The 23,064-nt window shown below is 42.5% G+C and overlaps 1 protein-coding gene across 2 annotated transcripts in view; it reads left to right on the top strand.

The window, feature by feature from the left end:
• The window catches only part of COL25A1 (collagen type XXV alpha 1 chain), a 971,115-nt gene that overhangs the window by 704,189 nt on the left and 243,862 nt on the right, over nucleotides 1-23,064 (top strand). For both annotated transcript variants that reach the window (XM_029596536.1, XM_029596528.1), the window contains exons 11-12: nucleotides 9,935-9,961; nucleotides 17,637-17,681. In XM_029596536.1, coding sequence (XP_029452396.1) covers nucleotides 9,935-9,961; nucleotides 17,637-17,681 — 72 coding nt within the window. The remainder of the gene's footprint in view (nucleotides 1-9,934; nucleotides 9,962-17,636; nucleotides 17,682-23,064) is intronic.

The raw sequence follows: 23,064 nt of genomic DNA, 5'->3' as shown, positions 1-23,064 counted from the left end.
GAGAGAAAATTCCTGGATGGAATAAATGACAATTTTATGGAACAGACAAGAGAGGTAGCAATTTTAGATCTAATTCTTAGTGGAGACCAAAATCTGGTGGGAGAGTTAACAGTGGTGGGGCTGCTTAGCAGTAGTGATAATAACATGGTCAAATTTGAATTAATGACAGGAAGAGGGATATTAAGTAAATCCATGGCTCTAGCACTAAACTTTCAAAAGGGAAATTTTGACAAAATGAGGAAAATAGTTAAAAAAAACCAAAACAAAACCAAAAACTGAAAGGTGCAGCTACAAAGGTAAAGAGTGTGCTCCAGGTGTGGACATTGTTTAAAATTACCATCTTAGAAGCACAGTCCAGATGTATTTCATGCATTAAGAAAGGTGTTAGGAAAGCCAAATGATTGCTGGCATGGTTAAAAAGTGAGGTGAAAGAGGCTATTGTAGCCAAAAGATTTTCATTCAAAAACTGGAAGAAGGATCCATCAGAGGAAAATAGGATAAAGCGTAAGCATTGACAAGTTAAATATAACACATTGATCAGACAGGATAAGAGAGAATTTGACAAAACATTGGCCGGTAAGACAAAAACTCATAATAAAATATTTTTTAAATATATCTGAAGCAGAAAGCCTGTGAGGGAGTTGGTTGGACTGAAAGATGATTGAGGGGTTAAAGGGGCGCTTAAGGAAGATAAGGCCATTGAGGAAAGACTAAACAAATTTTTGCTTTGGTATTTACTGAAGAGGATGTTGGGGACATCTACTTCTGGAGACGGTTTTCAAGGGTGATGATTCAGATGAACTGAACCAAATTATGGTGAACCTGGAAAATGTAGTAGGCCAGATGGACAAAGTGAAGAGTAGTAAATCACCTGGACCGGATGGTATACACCCCAAGGTTCTGAAAGAATTCAAAAATGAAATTTCTGACCTACTAGTAAAAATTTGTAACCTATCATTAAAATCGTCCATTGTACCTGAAGACTGGAGGGTGGCCAATGTAACCCCCAATATTTAAAAAGGGTTCCAGGGGAGATCCAGGAAACTATAGACCGGTGAGACTAACTTCAGTGCTGGGAAAAATCGTGGAAATTATAATAAGGAATAAAATTACAGAACATTTAGATTCACATGATTTAATGGGATACAGTCAGCATAGATTTATCCAAGGGAAGTCTTGCCTCACAAATTTGCTACATTTTTTTGAAGGGATGAATAAGCATGTGGATAAAGGTGAACAGGTAGAAATAGTGTATTTGGATTTTCAGAAGACATACGACAAAGTCCCTCATAAAAGGCTTCTAAGAAAACTAAAAAGTCATGGGATAGCAGGCGATATCCTTTTGTGGATTGCAAACTGGTTAAAAGACAGTGGAAAAAACGAAATAGTGGAGTACCTCAGGGATATGTACTTGGACCAGTGCTTTTTAATATATTTATATATGATCTGGAAAGGAGCACAATGAGTGAGGTGCTTCAATTTGCGGAAGACACAAAATTATGCAGAGTAGTTAAATCTCAAGGGAATTGTGATAAATTGCAGGAAGACCTTGTGAGACTGGAAGATTGAGCATCCAAATGGCAGATGAAATTCAATGTGGACAAGTGCAAGGTGATGCATATAGGGAAAAATAACCCTTGTTGTGGTTACGCGATGTGTGATGTGGCTGTCAACAAAGCAAACAGAATGTTAGGAATTATTAGAAAGGGACTGGCGAATAAAATGATGGATGTCATAATGTATCGCTCCATGGTGAGACCGCACCGTGAATACTGTGTGCAGTTCTGGTCACTGCATTTCAAAAAAGATATAGTTGCAGTGAAGTAGTATAGAGAAGGGTGACCAAAATGATAAAGGGGTTAAAATGGCCCCACTCTGAGGAAAGGCTAAAGAAGTTAGGCTGTTTGGCTTGGAGAAGAGACAGCTGAGGTGGGATATGATAGAGGTTTACAAAATCATGAAAAGACTTGAACAGGTAAATGTGAATCGGGCTTGATGGACCCTTGGTCTGACCCAGCATGGCGATTTCTTATTTACTCTTTCGGATAATACAAGGACTAGGGGCACTCCATGAAGTTAGCAAGTAGCTCATTGAAAACAAAACAGAAAAAATTCTTTTTCACTCAATGCATAATTAAGCTCTGGAATTCATTGCCAGAGATTGTGTTTACTGCAGTTCGTGTAGCTGGGTTTAAAAAAGGTTTGGATAAGTTCCTAAAGCAGAAGTCCATAAACTACTATTAATCAGAAAGGATTAGTAGCCTGGGATTGGGTACTTGCCAGGTACTTGTGACTTAGTCGGCCACTTTTGGACACAGATATTCGGCTTGATGGACCCTTGGCCTGATCCAGTATGGCATGTTCTTATGTTCTGATGAAGTCACTAGGTCTCTGAGATGTGTGGAGCCAACAATATCCTATAAAGAAGGATAATACCTGCTTTTCAGTCCCTCACAACTCTTACAGTCGTATTGACCAGTCCAGAACTTCTTCAGTAGGGAATTAGCAGGCAAAATGGAGACTTAATTTGTCACTTTTGGGCAGGCCGGATTTTCAAGATGTCATTCAGGCCACTGTGGAGGAATTTCAAACTGTTCATTCCTCAGCAGACTGTCATCTGATTCTGTAATGGGAAACATTGAAAGTGGTTTTAAGGGGCAAGATCATGAGACATGCTACTTTCCTGAAAACCTGGAGAGGCGACACAAACAAGATTCCTCACCATCTTTTGGAGAGAACTATGAAAGCTCAGGGCTGAGCTAAGAACTTGAAAATAGAGCGGGTTGAGAGATCCCTACACTTTTATAAGCAAAAGGTTTATGAACGTGGCAACAAGACGGGAGCTCTTTTAGCAAGATGGATCTGAAAATGGCAGGTTAATAATAGGAATTTGCAATACATATATCAAATGGTAGAGATCATTTGAGAAATTTTACTCCAAATTGTATGAGTAAAGGGTTTGAATATTTATGTAAATGTGATATTTCAGGGTTTTTTTTATGATTTTGCTTTTGCTTTGTCATTATGGGGTATTGTGTATAGACTGAGAAGGGAAAAAATGCACATTATCCATTTTAGAATAAGGCTTAATGTAACAAAATATGGAAGAAGTGAAGGGGTTTGAATACTTCTGGAATGCACTTTAGTCTCCTGTCTGATACAATTATAGTATTTATTGCTGATTATAATCAGGGGTGCATTGGCCTATCCGGGCTTCAGGCATGCCCCAGTGGGCCATTCAGATCAGTCACATGACTGGTGTAGATCACAGCAGCCTCATGCTTGCGGAGTTGCTGTGATTGATGCCAGGCCTCGCAACAGTTCTCCTGGCAGAGTACAAAGACATAGTGTGCCTATGGCTAATATGGCCTCGGCTATAGGCAGAGCTACCTGAAGTGCACAGTAGTGCTGCCAGAGATGTCACCCCGAAGAGGAGCAACACCACAGCCCTGCCAGAATTGCCGAAGGGGCCTGGAGAGGAGGAGCAATGCAGCGGCCCTGCTGGAATCACTGGCAGGGCCTAAAAAGGAGTAGCAATGCTGCGGCCCTGCCGGAATCACCGGCAGGGCCTGAAGAAATGGAGCAGCATGACATAGCCCTGCCAGGATTGCCGGTGGGGCCTGAAGAGGAGCGGCAATGCCACAGCTCTGCCAGAATCATCGGCAGGGCATGAAGAAGAGCAGCACGCCTTGGCCCTGCCGGAATTGCCGGTGAGGTCTAAGGAGGAACAGGATTGGCATGATCTGCTCTGCAGGAAGGAGCTTTAAGCCAGTGCTGGGTCGACCAACTCAAATCCAAGAAGTAGTCCTGTTGGCTGCAAGGGATGAAGGAGACTGCTGCTGCTCTTTCAAGAGGGGGGGGGGCGGAGTTAGAGTGTGTGAGAGAGTGAATGGAAGCCTGTGTGTGTGTGACATGTGTATATCTGAGAATGTGGGAAAATGAGTGTGTGTGTGAGAAAGACAGTTATGTGTGTATGTCTGAGAGCATGTTTGTGTTTTCGTGTGATTATGTGTGCTTGAGTGTGTGAGAGAGCATGTGTGTGTGTGTGAGTGAAAGAGAGCGTATATGTGTTTGTGTGAAAGAAAGATTGAGGAAGAGCATGTGTGTGTAAGAGAGCACATGTGTGCGTTTCTGTGAGAGAGTGCATGTGTGTGTGCAACAAACTTCCTCTTTTCCTGCTAAATCATGACAATCTCAGGGCATCTGAAAATCAAATGTTTCCAGGTATGGAAAGCAGGGGATTTTTAAAAATCCTTGTGTTTTAATTATTGGGTGTTATTTAATATGTCTGTTTTGAAATATGTTTTTGATGTTTGGAAAATGTTTATATGAGTTTTTAATTGTTGATTGTTATTCTATTTGTTAGATGTTTGGAATTATACACTTTATTCATGTGGTATTACTCCTATTAATGAAATCTGGTGAGGCGTCTGTCTGTATTTTGAATGTGTGACTGTATTCTACTAGTGTATAGTTTCTGTGTAGAGATCTATAACAGCTTGGCTTGTTCTGTTTTCCTAATAGGGGGTGTTTTAGTATTTTAGTGTTTGTTGTAATGTTTGCATTGTTATCTTTTCATAGATAGGGTTGATGCTGGCAGTTAGTGCTATTTGATATAAAATGTGTATTGATTTGTAATTATGTTTTCTTGTGGCTTTCAGAGGGCCAAGCCCATGCCCAAGGTGTGTTATAGTAGCTCTAATATCATATGGGTTCCAAGGGTTTGTTTTGCTTTTTTGCAAGGTTTTCTTGTTGGTATCACAGCATTGAATGTAAATGTAACTTACATATTATAAGTTATATTTTATCTCAGAACACTGTACTTTGAAAATCCTTTTTCATCTAAAATCTGTTATTATAAATGTATAATTTTTAATTGTGTGTAGGGAGGATGTGACAAGGCTGTAAGGTTTGCCTAGGATGCCTAACAACCTTGTACCAGGAAGGCTGGGAAAGGACTGGCAGCAAGTAAAAAAAAACTTTATATAATGATGTGGCAGTACTGGAACTGGGGCACTGACTGTGTGAGTACATGAGCAAAAGCACTACACAATGTGTGTGTGTCGGAGAGTGTGTGTAAGGGCATCTTTCTGTATCACAGAGAGAGACATTCACACACATAACTTTGTGTCTGAGGGTGGGTGGGTGGGTGGGTGTCTTATTTTTTTCTGATGTAGAAAGACATCCACACACATACACTCTCTGTGACATAGTCAAGACACAGACAAGACACATCCACACACTGAGAGTGATTGTTTGGTGTCTTTGCGTCAGAGAGAGAGGCATCCATATACTTTCTCAGAGTGTGTGTTGGGTGTCTTTTTTTGTGTGAGAGACTTGAGTGTTTTTGTCTAACACTGGTTGGCAGTGTGGTTCTCTCATTACTTGGCAACTGGTTCAAGAGCTAATTGAGTGGCAAGAGACTTTAATACTAGACTAGGAATCCAGGATATATGGTTATATGAGAGATGTAACCAAATTAGGGGGGGGGGGGATAGCACAACTAATTTGCATGGATGGAAGGGGGCCTGCAGCTGTGTTTGCTCTCCTCTGGTCATGGGTGTGCACTATTACTTAGTTATTTAGGAAATATGTGAAATTTATGTTGGAGATATTTTGCTTCAGTTCTGTCAGGCTCCAGGTCACATGATGTACCTCTGACAGGTCAGTTTGTCATGCTTTTGGGAACCGTTGAAACACATGCTGCAGGGAAAGCACAAGGATGTCTTGACAGATTCCCTGTGAGCTGGTTTTGAAAAAAATCCCCCAGGCTGATATTTCCCTGCAGTCTGCCCCTGATTATAACTCATTGTATTTAGAAAGAATGACAACTTCGACACCTCCAAGTGTAGCATGTGCTTTCTCAAAGTGACATCAGAACAGTCTGGGCCAGATTTTAATACCTACACACTGGACCACTAGGGTAATCTAGGTAAAAGCTGGGGTAGGGGGTGTTTACCAAAAGGGGACAAGTTTGAGCGGGAAAACTGGGTCTGTGTGGATGTGCTACACTTGAAGCGAGGTGGGACAAGAAATCTCCTGAGACCCCCAGGCTTTGTTGAGTACTTGGTGGGGGTGGGGTTTCCTTTGCCACTCGGGACCTTTAAATTTCGGTCGTCCCCCCCAGGCCATCAGGCTGCCTTTGCAGGGTCCCAAGATTGGGCACGTAAGCCGTGGTATTTTCCCTGGTGGTGTTTTACCACCAGGAAAAATACTGCGGGATTTCTAAGCTGCAGTACTGAGTACCACAGATTGTAAACCCTCTGAGGGCAAGGAAATACCTACTGTACCTGAATGAAATTCACCTGGAGCTACAAATAAAAAGGCATGAGCTAAATCTAAATAAATACATACAGTAAGCAGAAGCTGACATTCAAAGGGTTTGTCCATCTTTCAAACACTGAACAATCCGTACCATTCATACCAGAACTAAATCTCTGGACTCAATCAGAAGCAACCTTATCTAAGAAAAGGCAACAATGCAAATACCAAGCCCTAGAACACTAATACACCACCTACTGGGGAAACAGAGCAAGCCATACTGCTGCAAATCCCTACAGAGAAACTACATGCTAACAGAAATACTGCACCTCAGTCACACATACAGAACACACATCAACCTTTATACCGATGATGTGCAAATCTGTATTCCATGTGATGAAGATGGTAGATTCCCAGTGTCCATTTTTCAAGCATGTATGATGAGGGTAAAGCAATGGTTAGCAAAGAACAGGTTAGTTTTCAATCTTACAACAAGATTGATGTGAGTGGGTTTACCAGCATTCATTCCAGATGTTTCTCCCCTTATAGTTAAGAACATTGTTTTGCCTATTCTAACCGAGGAAAAGAGTCTGGGAGTCCAACTGAATTCTCAGCTTACTTTACACTCACATGTTCATTGAGTAGCACAATCTTCCTTTTATAAGTTGATAAAACCACTTAAACATATCTTACCGAAAGATAAGTTTAGGACTACATTCTAGGCCTTGGTTCTAGGTCAGCTAGATTATTGCAGCTCCCTTTATGTATGTTTACCTAGTTTTTCCATGTGTTGCAGTTGATTCAACATGCTGTCATACATATCCTTATGTGACTGAGTCTGAGCAATCATATTCAACCTGCACTAAGGAACTACATTGGCTGCCAGTGAGGTTGAGATCTAAATTTAAGATTATTACCATAGTACATAAGCTTTTGACTTCAGGAGAGAAATGTGTTGTAAAAAGAAAGGTGGAATGGTACAGACCCAGTCGTAACTTATGATCAGCTCACAAAACATTTTTAAGGGTACCAACAAATAATGCTTATCACTTACAAAGAACCAAGGCCTGTGTATTCTCATATGTTACAAATGTTATGTGGAATTCTTTTCCTGATCAACTTAGATCTCAAACTTTCAGAAAGCAGTTAGTCAATAATGTTCAGGAAGCATTTGATTGATGATTATGTTTTATGATTGTGTGTTATTTTAAGTTATTTGTGATATGTTGTATTAATTTGGAATTATTATTGTAATCGGCACTGAACATTCTATGGAGTTGAGGGAGTAGAATATAAGCTTTTGAATAAATAAAATAAGGAATAGAGAATAAAGAACTACAAATTAGAAACAGAAACATGCAGTCAAAACTGAAATGGAAAGCCCGAAAAAACAGACTCTGAACAGTGGAATACTGAATAAAGAGAAAAATACAAATATCTAATGCACATTCCCAAAGTTGGATATGCCAGTCACTAAAAACTCAAAAGTATTTATTTATTAATTTATCTTTGTTGTCTGATCTTATTTTCTAATCAGTTGATCCCAGCCTCTTTTTTCCATGTTCCACTTCTTGGTTATTTTCTAATTTCTTTTTCAGGATCTCTTTTTTTTCTTTCTGTTTCTTCTCTTTCTTCCTGTCTTTTTCCCTTCTTCCCTTCCTCCCATAAACACACACATATAGGCTCTCAATCTCACATGTTGTTTCCATCACACACACATACACACACACTCAGACTCTCATTTGCACACATTGTCTCCAATCTCACACACACATACACACACACACACACAGGCTCTCACACTCACATGCTCTCTCACTCTGATACACACAAGTATTCACTCTCATACAAACACACACTCAGTCAGGACCCTGGCCTCCCCTCACCTCTGGTCCTCCTCAGGCCACCACGAGATTGGGTCTGTTGTGGCGCTGTTGGCAGACCTCCTTTTCTTAGGCTGCTGTGGGATGAGATCCGCGGCAGCTCTGATCATCTTGGGCTGCCTTGGGATGGTGTCCGTGGCAGCCCTGCTACAAGGCCACTTTTTTTGGCCACCATTTAGGGCTATGCTGTCATACAGCATAGCCCTGTGACTGGGACAGACATTGCCCTTCTCGGCGTGTGTCCAACACTCCTCATCCTTCCTACCTACGTGGTTCCCGCACCATTTTCTTCTGGGGCCTGCTTTTGCAGGAAGGAGTACCTGGAGATTTTGGATATTGGTGCAGAGACCCAGCAATTCCTCCAGAATTCTGGAGTCTCTGGGCCAAATCCAGAGAGTTTCCAGGTATGCAAATAGCTGATCTAAAGTTACTTGGATAATTGAAAGAAAAACAAAATAGTGTGCCACTAATACCCTTATCCTCTCTCCCTCTCACCCGCAAGATAAAATAAAAGCAGGGGAACTCTGGAGCTCTGTCAGAGTGACCATTGGGTTCTTGGACATCTCCCTGACCAAGTCTCCTCTCCCCAGATTGCTCAGTTTGGTTGGGCAGCCAGCTCTAGGAAGAGTCCTGCTGGTTCCGAACGTCTTCCATTTAAGAATGATGGAAGCCACTGTGTTCTTCAGGACTTTCAATGCTGAAGCATTTGTTTTGAACCCTTTCTCAGATCTGTGCCTCGACACAATCCTGTCCCAGAGGTCTACAGACAATTCCTTCAACTTCATGGCATTGATTTTGTACTGATATGCACTGTCAACTGTGGGACCTAATATAAACAAGTGTGTGCCTTTCCAAATCATGTCCAAACAACTGAATGTACCACAGGGGAACTCCAATCAAGTTGGAGAAACATCTCATGGATGATCAATGGAAACAGGATGCACCTGAGCTCAACTTTGAGTGTCATAGCAAAGGGTCTGAATACTTATGTAAATGTGATGTTTCAGTTTGTCTGTTTTGTTTTTTTTAATTAATTTGCACACATTTCTACAAACTTGATTTTACTTTGTCATTATGTGGAATTGTGTATAGATGGAGGCGGGAAAAGAATGCATATTATCCATTTTAGAATAAGGCTGTAACAACAAAATGTGGAAAAAAGTGAAGGGGTCTGAAAACTTTCTGAAAGCACCGTATGTCATTCCTTTGAAACTGCTCTTGAAATGTCTTCATCCAATAAAAGTATCCAGTTTAACATGAATGTTACCGATGAATGAAAAGAATAATTATTCATAGAACAATCTCTGAACACCTGTAATCACGTTTATATAGTATAGAATAATTGGGTTGCTGTGCAAATTATTTATTTATTTCCTTCTATGGGATCAGTGGTGGTTTTTCAGACACTATATATAAATTTTGGTTTTTTATGTGTTTATTTGATTAAATGTTGCTTCTGTAAAGTCGTCTGTGCTCTAGGTTTGCCCCTGTTTTTTTCTGGTACCAGACGAGTACCTCTGATCATTTCAACAGGGCTTGATCTGAAAACAGATGGGATAGAAATCAAAAAGAGGAAAAAAGAAAGATAAAAGTCTGAATCACAGACTGTAATGGTATCATTGTCCAAAAGATGAAGGGAAAATATTTAAAAGATGCTCCCAAGAGAAAATGGTCATCTGTATTGAATGCAGAGAATGTCAGTTGGTTTTATATCCAGCACAGTTATTGATCACTTAAATGTAAACCAAATATAATATTATGCTAACTGAATTGTTTTTTTCCCCTTCCAGGGACCTCAGGGGCCTCCAGGACAAAAGGTATGGTACAAATAACAACTACTGTGAAAGTGATTAGACTTGTGAGTGACAAATTGAGAGCAGAAACATTGAGGGGAATTAGCTACCGTAGGCCACATTGAAGCAGTTAAATTTAGTCTGGAGTTTGTCTTCCCAAGAAACGACTGCATAATGTAAGACTTAAGATTTCTAATTTCCTCTATTATAGGAAATTCTAGCAATTCAGAGCAGACTGTTTTCAATCTGTCTGTTGAACTTGCAGGTTAAAAGGTGCCCACAATTTTCCTATTTAAGCACTGTCAAAAAACTATGAAACCAAACTTAAAACATTGTGCAAGTGAGATCATGTTTCAAGCTGAATACATGTCCTTTGCTGGAGTAGATCAGTGCCATATGACCAAAAAAAAAAATGGACCAGAAGAAACAAAGAGTGTAGGTGTTGCTGATAAATGGTCTTGGGTTGACTGTGCTCAGGTGGCCTGTCCTTGTCTTCCTGTTTCTGTGGTAACCGGAGAGCTTGCTTCCTGTGAGCAAATTCAGCATTATTTACATTCATCTGGACTGACTGCTGCAGTCTGATGGAATAAGCATAGGATTTTACGGGCTAGCACCATTACAGCTATACTCAGTGTGTATTATTGGGAGTGGAAACAACAACTAGGTGTCACTTTGTCAGTACTTTACACAGCTACTAGTGAGGATAAAAGATATAGGTCAAAAAGTTGTTTTAGAAAATATAGGATGTACTTAAAGCTGAAAAAAAAATCAGAAATTTGAATGGGAATAATTAAACAAGTCACAGATGGAAAAGCTATTATTCTTTGTTTCTGAATCTCCTAGACAATCAAGACATAACATTTTTTTGCAAATAGGTAGTTTGGCATCTGTTAAAACTCTTCCAAGCAAAAGAAAGTAAAAATTGCCTAGTTGTAGGTCAACAGGGGTTAAGGACTTTGTGCTTTTGGCAATAGATTTTTAATAGACCTGCAGAATGTGAAATAATAGCTAATCCATTTATTGATGGCATACAGTTGCTTTAGGTTAGGACTACTGTTCTGCTACGCACTGTCTACAGTAACTGATGGACATACTTAACTACCCTGTACATATCAGGTTCCTTCCCTAACTGATCATGGTGAAGAGGTTCTGAATAGAAATTCAGACGTGCCAAGTTTAGTTGAAACTATAGATGTGAAATGTGTTTTAGAAACGTCCTCCTGTAGTTGCATGAGAATCTGCAGTACTGCTGATTGGAACTAGGCAGATGTGTGCAAAGCTTTTGTTAATGAGCTTCCTCCATCACTGTGTTCCATCTCTCAAGGCCTCATTCCCCTCCCCCAAGGCTTTTCCTCTCATCTGTCTATCTTAGGTGTGGTTAGGCCAGGGTTTCCCCAAACCTGTCCTAGGGACCCCACAGCCAGTCGGATTTTCAAGATATCCACAGTGAATGTGCATGAGATACATTTGTGTATTTATCTCATGCATATTCATTGTGGATATCCTAAAAATCCATCTGGCTGTGGGATCCCGAGGGCAGATTTGAGAAGCCATGGGTTAGGCTGTTCTAAGTAACTCCCTACTTCACCCTCCCTCTCAGATTTTTCCTTTCCTCTTTCTTCTTACCATCCCCCCTTTATTTCCTCTCCTCCTTTATTTCCTTCTCTTTCCACTCTGCAGCTTCTCTTACCTCCCTTTGATGTGCTTGTGCTTCTCTTCCTCCTCTTTGTAGGGTCACAATTTCTCTTCACTCAAGTCACTCATCTCTGCTCACTTCCCCCTCATACTCATCTTCCCTCTCCACCCTGTTCTTTCTTTCCTGTAACCTCTGGGTTCATAATCCAAGATAAAGCCCCAGGAACCACACCTGAAACACAATCTCTTAACGTTAAATCTTCCCAAGCTGTTAATTCATCTGAGTGTCCAAGATTCCCTGAGCAGGGGAAGAATTCTATTCTAGATCCTCTGCATTTCTTCAAGTCAAATCCCACCGATGGTCAGTTAAATGTTAACAACATCAATAACCATGCTGGTAACATTAGATGGTCTCCAGCATAACTTTTACTGATAACTTTTGTAGTTGATGGAAAAAGTTCTTTACAGTTTTAATAATTGCAAAATATACTTCTTGAATAAATTTGTGATCTTCTGTCTTTCCATCAATTTATATTTATGGGTAGATTCCAATTAATAGATGAAATTTCTCTTCCTTTCCAATTTGGGGCAGTTGATAAGCTCATTTCCAATTAATAAGGAATAGTCTTTTACTCAATTTGATCATATCCCATAGACAAAGTTCCAGTATCTCCTACCTCTCCTGTAGTTCGTCTTACTTCTTCTCCTTATTACTTATGTGATACCTGATGAGTATCTGGTTTATTCCTTTTCTCTTACTTCCTTGAGATGACAGTGAATCTAAGCATTGGTTCATAAAATCTCCTTGTAATGTTTCGCCGGCTGTGGGACAGCCCCGCAATCAGCCACACTCACGCTGATGCCACTCCTGGACGTCGCCATGCTCCTGCTCCATCCAGGGCCTCCTTAGGCGCATAACGCGCACCTATTCTTAAAGAGCCCATGGTGGGTGTTGTGTTGCGCGCCCGTGGCCGTCCGCAGGTGCAGCCCCCTACCTGATTTCCGTGCCGGGCCGCCGGCTGCAGCGTTGGGGCAGACTGCCCATCGCCTGGGCCCGGTGCACCCGCGCATTGGCGCGGACCTCCGGGCTAGCCGCCGGGTTAGGAGCCGTCCTGCTCCTCCCTCGAGGCAGCAAGCAGCTCTCCTCCGCGGCCCGAGATCCAAGATGGCCGCCGCCATCTTAGGCACGAGGCCACGCCTCCTCACCAGAATTAAAGGGACCTCGCTGTCTAGTCTGCTTGCTTCGGTGAGTTCCTTGTGCTTCGGATCCTTGTTCCTGTTTCGTCTTGGTGTTCCTGGTTCCTGACTTCGGATTGGCTGACGGTGATTCCCTGGTTCCTGACTTCGGATTGGCTTATGGTGATTCTCTGGTGTGTGACTTTGGACTGGCAAGTGGTGAACCTTCGGTGCGCGACTTTGGACTGGTGAGCGACGACCCTCTGGCACTGATCTTGGACTTCTTCTGGACTACCGTCTCCAAGGGCCCGCCTAAGTCCCAGCGGTCCGGGTCCCTACGGGCTCCTCCCAGGGGGACCGTGGGCTTCCAGGGCAAAGCTCCAGTCAGCCCTTGCATCGATTCCTTGACCTCTCAAAGGTCCACCTAAGTCCCAGCAGTCTGGGTCCCTACAGGCTCCTCCTGGGGGGATTGCAGGCTTCCAGTGGCGAAGACACACTTCCTTTCTTCATCTCACCACTCTTCGTCTGCCTTCACAGTCGTCTCTGTCTCCTGTGCCGAGGGTCAGCTGGTCACATCCTCTGTTCCTGCCTCGCCACCTGACGGGAGAACCTACGGACCATCATCTCAAGGTATTCCATCCTCCCGTCAGCCCAAGGGTCCACAAGCCTGTGCATAACAGCGGGAAAGTTCCATGGTGCCCTTGGATGACATCATTGGCGCCTGCCTACTTAAAGCTTTTTCAGACTACCAACATTGCCTCAACAAAAGGTCCTTCTGCCTTGCAGTGCATGTTGCTAGTTCCCCGTGCCTCATCTTACTGTTCTTGCACCTTTTCTTTTGTCCCAGTGCCTTCTTCGTGTTCCTGCTATCTTGCCTTGCCTAGTTTGTGCCCTTGCTTTGCCCTCCTTGCCTTATTCCTTGCCTTTACCTTGCCCTGGTCCTCAGAGTTCTGTTTTGCCTTGTCTAGTTCATTCAAATGTCTTACCCTTAGTGTCTCTTCTTTGTTCATCTAGCCTGTCTTGGCCTGATTCTTTGATTTTGATCTCTGCCTTGGATTCTGATTTCTCTCTTGGATTGCTGCCTGCTCTGACCCTTGGCCTGGATGTGGATATCATGTGCTCACTGCCTGCCCTGACCATTGCTCGTACCAGGACCCTCTCTGACCATTCTTTAAGGGACACTCAGCTAAGCCCTGCCCCTGGAATCCAAAGGCTTAACTCGTGGGAAAAGGGCGTTGGTACAGGTGAAGCTCCAGTTCCATTCCAAGTAAGTGCACGTCCACCAGCTGTCAGCATGGGCCTATTGGGTTAGCCTAGTAGACTGTGTCAACCATGCCACATCCTAAGGGCTCACATCCAGTTGTGTCCGTCGCTGTCCGATGTCTCTGCTCCGCCCACCTTACCTCATTGGCGACTCCCTCCGGGGTTAATGGAAGGCTAGCCGCTGCGGCATCTCCAGGCCATCCTCCTCCGGCGTCCCTGGACCTGGCTCGATGCTGCAAGCCGCCATGTTGACCAGATGCCTAAGGGCGCACGTGCTTAGCGGCCCGACTGATGTGCCGGCATTGGCGCGAACCTCAGGGGTCCCCCTGAGATGATGCCAATCAGCTCCAGATATTTAGGTCTCAGTTTTCGCTAACAAGACGAGTTAGCAAGGGATAGGTTTACCTAGCTTCCTCCAGGTCGCTGCGGATGGGATTCGCTCCTCCGCAACCCTAGCTACTCTGCTCCTCTCGGACTTCACTAGAGGTACCCACTCCTCGGGGGCCTCGCTCTCTCTTTTTCTTTTCAGGTCACAATCCAGAACCGGTACTCACTCCTCGAGGGCTCCCGTCCCAGACCAGCTCCTGAATACCACTTCTGCTAAGAAGTCATCGCTGCTTACAACATTAGTGAGTTTCCATCTATCTCTCAGAGCTTTCCCTGGGACCAGGTATACGCTCCTCGAGGGCCTACCGCATTCCAACTCCTGGGCTGCCTCAAGAGACTATGGTGTGAGTGTTATCATCAAGGACTTGTTCCAGAACTCTGCATATCCTATCAACTCACTTTCTTAATTTCTCTACAGCTCAGCCACCTTGGGATCGCTGTTCCAATACCTGAGGGACTACAGCCCAGCCGGGCGCTTTCATCTCACTACTGCCACCTCTGGTGGTTTACTATATTGTCTAATAAAAGAACTAGTGTGTATCTGTCTCCTACACTAAGCCTGACTAGTGGTCCCTCTTGGGATCTCCCCCGAGGGCGTGGTCACCTGCTACTGGTCCAAGGATCCACCCACAACTATTCTAAATAATAACAGATTGCTATCTTCAGCAACTCCATTTATAACAGATTGCTAATTCTCAGCTTTAACAACAGAGCTCTAATAACACATCCATGTCACTCCTCTCCACTCTACTCCTTCCTCCAGGAATGGATGATGACCCATTCCACTCTAGAGCTAGTTAAAGTTCACCCATGCTCTTTGATTGAGAGACACCATTCCTTTAGATGGCATACACTGAGCCTCAGGGTGAGTCCTCAGGCATGTTAAACAAAAATCTTAAAAGGGAAATCAAAATATGAGGAGGAGGGTGGAAGGAAAGATTTCAAAAACATGGTCTTCTACAAATGTAAAGGCTCTCTGTCTCCTTTTTGAACTCAGACCTCACTCCTAGAAAACCCAGAGACCTTTCTCCTTAAAAATAATCAAAACCAGGAAACAGCCATGGATATGCTGCCCCTGAAAGTGTCAACTAAAAATTCCTCACAAGCAAATGGTGGCTAGGGCTTATGTAGGCTAGGAGCACACCATTCTCAATCTCCCACAAAGGGGAGATTGAGAATGGTGTGCACTAGCTATTCTGTTCCTTCCCATTCTAGGTTGGACCATTCTTCCTGGTAGAGATCTGATAGGATCTCTAAATTCCCTTTGCCCATTCCTCCACTTCCCACCCCTACAAAGCTCCCTCCCCTCCATTCTTCCTTCATCATGGCTCTCTTCCCTACCCTTCATTTCCTTGTGGGTGGATCTCTCCTCTCCTTGCCCTCCTCCCCATTACACTTTCCCTTCCTTCCCCTCCCTCCATCCCCAATGGCTTCTTCCCCTTTCCTTTTCATGATTCTCTCACAACCCCAACCTTTCCTACCTACAGCTCTTATATTTTTCATCACCTCTCCTCTACCTCCTACCCTGCAACTCTTTCCCCTTCCCCATGGCTCTTCCCTCTCCACTTCCTCTCTTTGTTGCTGCAATTATATTTTTCTCTGGCAACTAGTATACTTTTTTTCTTGTTTTCTGGAAGCCAACTGGTTTGAATGTGCTGTACTAGGTGACTGGTTCTTTCTATGCTGTCCATGATCCGAAGCCCTGGAACTCTGTGAGGGCAATTTTCAAAGACATTTATCCAAGTACATAAGTACTTACCCGGTTAAAATGGCCTGATTGAATATTGTTCTCCTCAGCTAACAGTACTTGCAGGCTCCATTGTGCTTGTACTTTTAGCCATGGGAAGAAAGATGCATTCCTGGGGCATGTTTAGATCAGGGAAGAAAACTGTGCATGTGCATTTGATTTTTATATGTGCACATGCTGTTTTGTCCTCCCTTCTGCCACCACGTGAATAGCAGGTGCAACGCTAGTCATTTCTTTTTTAAAATTGTCCTAAAGTGCACATGCTAAAAGTTCCTGTGTAATATACAAGTCTATGGGCTATTTGAAATTGCCCTCCTATGAGGGAATGAGCGAAGATATAATATCTGGGGAAAATCCCACTGTTGCATAGCACTCTATAAATAAGAAACTGTGTTACTCTGCTTTTGGTCATGGAATTTTATGCTGAAAATTAATTATAAAGTTTTGACTAAAATAGTTTGGTTGTTAAGTCTAAAGGAGCTACTTTCTGTTTTTATAGTTGACTGAATTATCACCTCTAAATTTTGACGAGAATCACGGGTCACTGTTAACTGCTATCACTTGGACCTTGGCCTCCCTGGCTGACTATAATATACTGTAAATCAAAGTTCTGCCCAAACAAAAAGGCTAAAATTCCCTGTTTTCCAGTCACCGTGCAAATGTAACGTATTCTAGTCATGTAGGTTCTCAAGAGAGCTATTTAGTTTTGTGAAAAGCAGTCTTACAGAACTGCAAATCTTGGCAAATGTGTTGTGGATGTTTGGGGAATGTCTGTCAATTTTTATTTGGCGCTGTGATAAGCAGATTTTAGCTGAAACCACCTCATACCCTTCTGCGAAAGTTCATAAAACTCTTCATATTGGAATGAAGGGTGCTGAGTCAACCCTACTTGGGAATTTCCATGGAAAGCTGTTTGCATGTTCCGGGATCTGACTGCAGAACCTCTGCATGGCAGAAACGCCTGTCACGTGCACACAACACACCACATTTATTGATGCTGTGGAATAAATGTTTTTGGACTTTGACATTCTTTCTGGTTTTGAATTCATATTTTGCAGTTTTTGTTTAGTTTATTCTTTGTTTTGTCTTTTTTGTTGTTTTGGCATCAACTTTTGCGCTTTCAGCATCTTCTCCTCTAAGTGCCAGATAAATTTGGAACTGGCAGTCTTAGTAACTCCTCATTCTTTACGCTTGGGAAAATAATACAAGAGGCAGCCTGCCTGCCCTGTATTGTGATGCCTTTGAGTTTCCCAGTGCAGCCTTTCTGTTCTGACTCACCTGCGTGCCGTCTTCGGAGGCTTCCAGCCCGCTTTTGGACTTCTGACCCACAAGTCAAGCAGCATTGGATGAGAGCCACCAAACAGACTGTGTAATTTTAGCTGAAGAGTTACAGCAAAGAAAGCATTTCTGCCACACAATTGTTTTTATAATGTTGAAATACGTTATGATCCGTGTATAACATACTGAGCTTGAGTGTGTATATTCCTGCAGGGTTCTGATGGAGCTCCTGGTGTTTCAGGAATGGATGGACAAAAGGTGAGCATTGCCTGAAATCTTTAAGGTAGCTCATTTCCCCCCAGTCCTCCACTTACCCCTCTCCCTAAGTGAACCCTTTATTTTATTTTTATTTTTTTTTTACACTGTAGGGAAAGAGGAGGCAGGAGCACTGTATTGTACTAGAGAATATCATTTGTTTGTAACTAGCTGCAGTCTGTGGTCAGGCTGTTCACATTTCAGTGATGCAGAGGGATGCGTGGATAACGCCTAGGCATGAATGGACAATTTCCAAGTTAAGAAGTTTGTATAAGTTATTGAACTGCTATTTAATGTAAATGTATTTGTTTGGAATTCAGTGACTCAAAGTAGTTTTCATTTGTCATTAGCAATTTTACCTTTGCAAATGAAAACTAAATTAAAAAACCCTACATTTTAAAAAGCCTTTTTTTAAAGTACACTTTATGTAGCGCAAGCATAAAACCCCTTGTTATCCTTCCAGGGAGCTGTCCCATTCATTTCTAGTATGCTGTTAAGTAGGGGCCGATGCTTGAGTTACACTTTGAAACCTGAAACCAGGAACAAACTGCATCCCTGGCTGACAAGCCGTGAGTGGAGCGTGCAAAGTTTGCCAAGCTCAGCAAAACTACTGTATTACTGCTGAAGATTCAAGAGAAAAGAGTGGGTACTAGAAGGACTCAGCTGCTGTTTGCTTTCCCCCCTGGGTTATGCGTCTGTTACTTCTTATCTTTCACATTGCTCTGCACAGATTTCTGTCTGGGGAAAAGAGTCCCGTATCATTTCTGTTTTGTGAAACATCTGGAAAATCTATGGACATAGAAAATTAGGTAGAAAAGTTATTTAGTACACCTGGTTCTGAGAAATCTTCTTCATAAAACAATTCTAGTGTATATCAGCAAAAGTCATGTTTTGGTGTGTTTTCACATGGCTAATTTTCATTTATTTCTCTGTACTCATATTCTAGGGACCCTAGGATTTGTGGAGTAATAATTAACATCCTGAATGGTTTAAATCACTCAGCCATGTTCAGTGCTTGTAAAGTATTAAGTTACTTTTTTGAGCTAAGCATTTAATGTTGCTAATTACATTTGGGGTTTATTCACCCAAAATCATGACTTAGAAAAATGGGCAAAAGTTATTTGCCAAGTCTGGTAAATAAAAATAATTACATCCTATGTCGGAAAAGCAAGGCTCTGAGGTCTTGTCTGTCTTACAGTTGCAATTGTATTATTCATTAACAGCTTCATTACAAGGTGCATGATCCTCATTTCCTAAAATGCAGAGAGCTCTCCTGACATCATCAACATCTGGAATGGAATGGAGAAGCTGCACTGAGTATACTCCAAATGTGATGTCAACTCGAACTAAGGTCAAAAAGCCAAAAAATGCTTGCCCATTCTTTAATTACCACATTGCTTATTCTTGAAACAACTTCTGCACCTTACTTTGTAGGTGTTAATGGAAAAAATAGCTAAAGAAAAGAAAAATATATTTTATGTTGTGAAAGCTACTTTCACATGTATCAGGAGGTAACAAAACATGTACAAATGTAAGGGGAGTGTGACATACCTAGTTATGTCATAAAAAAAGTAACAGAAAGGTGTCTCAAACACTGCACATTTTGTCATTCTTTTGCTCAACTTAGCAGCAGTACTGTACATCAGGGAGGAGCAATTATTATGCAACCAGCACATATCTGCCTTCTGTAACTGAAGTTTCTATCTCCACTTTACCCCTACTAGGATGTCCAGATAGCTCAAACCTGTACTATAGAGAGCAGCCTGGTACAGGAAGCATAGGACAATGGGAAGTGAACGCTTATCTGAGTCTTACTCTTAAGCCTACAACATTCTGTGATCTGATCCAGTTTTAAAAGCCATTTCCACAAATAAAAATATGCACACATAGCCTTATTTTTACCTGCGTACCAGAAAGGCGTTCCCCTGGTCGGGGATAGGGAGGGGTTCCCACGTTGCGTTCATAGTCATTTAAATTTTTAAAAGTATGTGCATAAATTTCACTAGGGAAACTACCTGCACACATTACCAGGTAAACATGCACTTTTACTATAAAAATTTAGTGTAAAGTCTGTGGATGAAAAACTATTCTCAAACCTTGTACTCTTGAAAATTAACCCTCAGAAGAGGTACATGAAAGGTTTGCACAACTAAAACACGCATGCTCTGTCTTATACCCAAACTAATTGTCTAAGCCTAGGGCAGTGCTTGCACTCTTCCCAACTTTGCACCTGTGTTGTAGAATGTGACATTGACTCATCACCGACTGCTCCTGAGACTTCTGCTTCCTCAGGATTTCATACATCTGTTCCAACAGGCTCCTCTTCTTGCCAAGGCAGTCTGTGCTGGAAATTCATGTCGTTGGAATGGGTAGCACCCCACAAACATTTTGCAGACTTTGGCTTGGCCTGGGGGCAGCAAGATTCCAGTGTGGTCCAGACAGTGCAGGTTAGAATATTTTGATTGGGATTGAACTGAGTGGCTGCTCACCCAGTACTATTATATTTTATTGGCTGGAGGTGGGGGAGGGGAGAGCAGCTGCCAACCAAGATATTCAAAAGCAAGAGAGTATGAGAGCCAATCAGCACACAGAATCTGTCAGAAGCGTTCATTCAGTCAGGATGGAAGACTGAATGTTTAGCATGTCCTCCAATGAGGAAGGAGATAACAGAAGAGAAGAAAGAGCAGCATTTCAGTCTTGGACAGACTGTGATGGAGGTGGGAGGAGAAAATAGCCGCATGGAGTTCCCAGCATGGGAAACACCCTCAGAGACAGACAAGGCATTTTTACTCCACAGTTAACAGTATTAGAGAGCTGCAAGTGCAGGAATCCTGTCTTGATAAGGATACCAGGTGACTGGCATAATCAGCTAATGTGTGGCGTGTTTTGTTTCCCAAAAGAAGCACATGAGAGGGAAGGGGAAATATCTGAAGCAATGTTCAGCCAGGTTTGAACCCCCTGGTCTGGGTTGAGTTGCCCACATCTGTGAATCTTACCTAAGTGACTGTAAGTGCCAGAGACAGAAGCAAAACTGTGAGTTTAAAACAGTAAATCTCCTTAGTGGTGTCACCAGCAGCATGCTGCGGCTTTGCCAAAGATTCAAGAAAAGTGGAGCAGGTAGGGGATACAATTGCCACAGCTTTATTCAACAAAACTTCCAATACCACACAATCTAATACATAAATGTTTCCTATGCAAACTAATACAATGTGTGTTCTATATATCAAAATACCCATGCCAGTATCATTTACATCAACTATGTCTCCTTTTCATCTGCCCTCACCCCTGATCTAGTTCAATAAGTCCTTAATAGGTCCAGTGTCCTTGGTCCTTCTCTGCTTGGGCTACCAGCCTGCCTTCATGACCCCTATGTATGGCCAATGACAATCTGTTGGAGAAGGGGTGATAACCTTGATGTCCAGAACTAGAACATCCTAGTCTGTGGCATCAGAAGGTCATATCTGCCTTGACTGGCACTTCACAGCCTATGATAGCACAAGGCCTGTATCCACCTTGTTATGTCTGCTGGCCATGGCTCCCCACGACCGGCCTCCTCCACTCACCGCTGCAGCGCTGCTCCCTCGGGGCCAAGCATGCTGTGTAACAATAAAGCGGTGTTACTTATTGATTGGTGTCTGCAGTCTGTGGAAATTTTACCCATTGCACACTTTGCGCTTACTGTGGGATGCTTTTGTGTTTTCTACTTAGTGCTTGTATTGACAAGCATCCTTGAAAATGACTCCCTCCTGTCACAAGTCAATTGTATCCTGCACTACTTGGTATATATAAAATGCAATGTTCTCGTGTCTTGTGATTCTGGGCCAGTGGGAGTTCACGTAGCTGTTTGTTCACTTTAAGCAAGCTCCAAGACTGTCCGAGGTCTGAGGCTGTCTGAGCAGTTTTTCCCAGGTGCTTCTGCTTCTCAGGTTGGCCCCATAACATTGTTCATATTGCTGCAGAGCGCTCGGCCTGATAGCGGAGTTTGACCATTGGTTATGACCTACAGAGTCTTTGGAAAGAAAAGATGGTGAAAGCCAAAACAATCGAGAAGAAACAGTTTAAGAATCCAAGCCTAGCTATTTAAATAGCTTAACTTTGTACAGTTTATTATAGTTGCAGCTGGTGAAGACAAGCGTGCAGGGTCCTTTTATAAATGAAATGGTTAGCTAGATGGCTTCATGAGCTGAGAATGCATGCAGTGAAAGCTCCCTGCTCTGTGTGGTGGTCTCCACCCTGCACAAAAATCAAGGAAATGTGCAATTTCCTTAGAGAGGAAGACTAATGTGACACCTCCATGTGTCCCGGTTAGCAGATTTAAAATTATGCTTCTAGGAACGAAGCTGTTGACTTAATTCTCATTATACATTTTATTTTCTTTCAGAACTTGTGGTGTTTGGAGCACTTACCTAGGTGTAATTTGAGCCAGCATTCAGTTTCCCAGTTACAGTTATCCTAGTTACGTGTCATGCCAATTTAATTGAACTTAATTTAAACCATTTGCTTCCCCTGGGATCAGAAAATATGCAGTGGCTGAATAAAGAGCAAAGTCCATGCATACCTTATAGAAACTGAAAAATACAATGTGCTTGGTCTTGGGTACCTGTCAGAGTTTGGAACATTTTAATAACAGGATGTTGTTTTTTTTTTTGTTGTGGTTAGAAGATGGTTTGGATTTTTCTAAACAGGCATTTGGTGTAAACAAATCAGGAAAGGTAAAGTATGATTTCAAGGCCTTCTGACAACGTTACTGGTTTTGTTTTGTTTTTTTGTAATGTAACGCAAAGGTCCAAGTATCAATGGGAAATCATCAAGTGATTTTCAGTAGTTTTTAAAATATGTTTAATCTTTTAGCTACATTTTGAACACTAGGAGGGCTATTTTCAGTCCTCCAGTGTAGCTCCCAGGCCCACATATACTTTGTACAGAGGGGCCTGCAAGCTCATTTGCGAAGGGAAACACCTCAGCGATTTTGTAGCTCAGCAAGTACTGCTGGTTACAGATGTGCCCACAGAGAAAGTGAATTTTAAAAAAGCCCAGCGCGTGCATTAATTAGAGGATATGGAAATAAGTCGGGCTCATGGGCACCGAGCAGATTCTAAAAGCCACCTGGATATGTGCATATCTCCCACAGCACGCACATTTCCAAAGATTTCAAAGAGGGGTGAGGACGTGACCCAGAGACGTGCGCGTATATACTTACGCGACCCGGCACACACCGAGGTCCCTTGCTGCGTAACTTAACTTCTGTTATGGATGATGTGTAAGTTCAAAAATAAAGAAAACTAGGCAGATCTGTGGGGTTATAAAGGTCGTGGCTAACCGGGGAGTGAAGCTATTAAAATGGGGGAGGGAGGGGAGGGGTTGGGTGAACTGGGAATGAACTATA

This window comes from Rhinatrema bivittatum, chromosome 1 (assembly GCF_901001135.1).
Source record: "Rhinatrema bivittatum chromosome 1, aRhiBiv1.1, whole genome shotgun sequence".
Taxonomy (NCBI): Eukaryota; Metazoa; Chordata; class Amphibia; order Gymnophiona; family Rhinatrematidae; genus Rhinatrema; species Rhinatrema bivittatum.
This window is presented reverse-complemented; position numbering and strand designations above follow the sequence as displayed.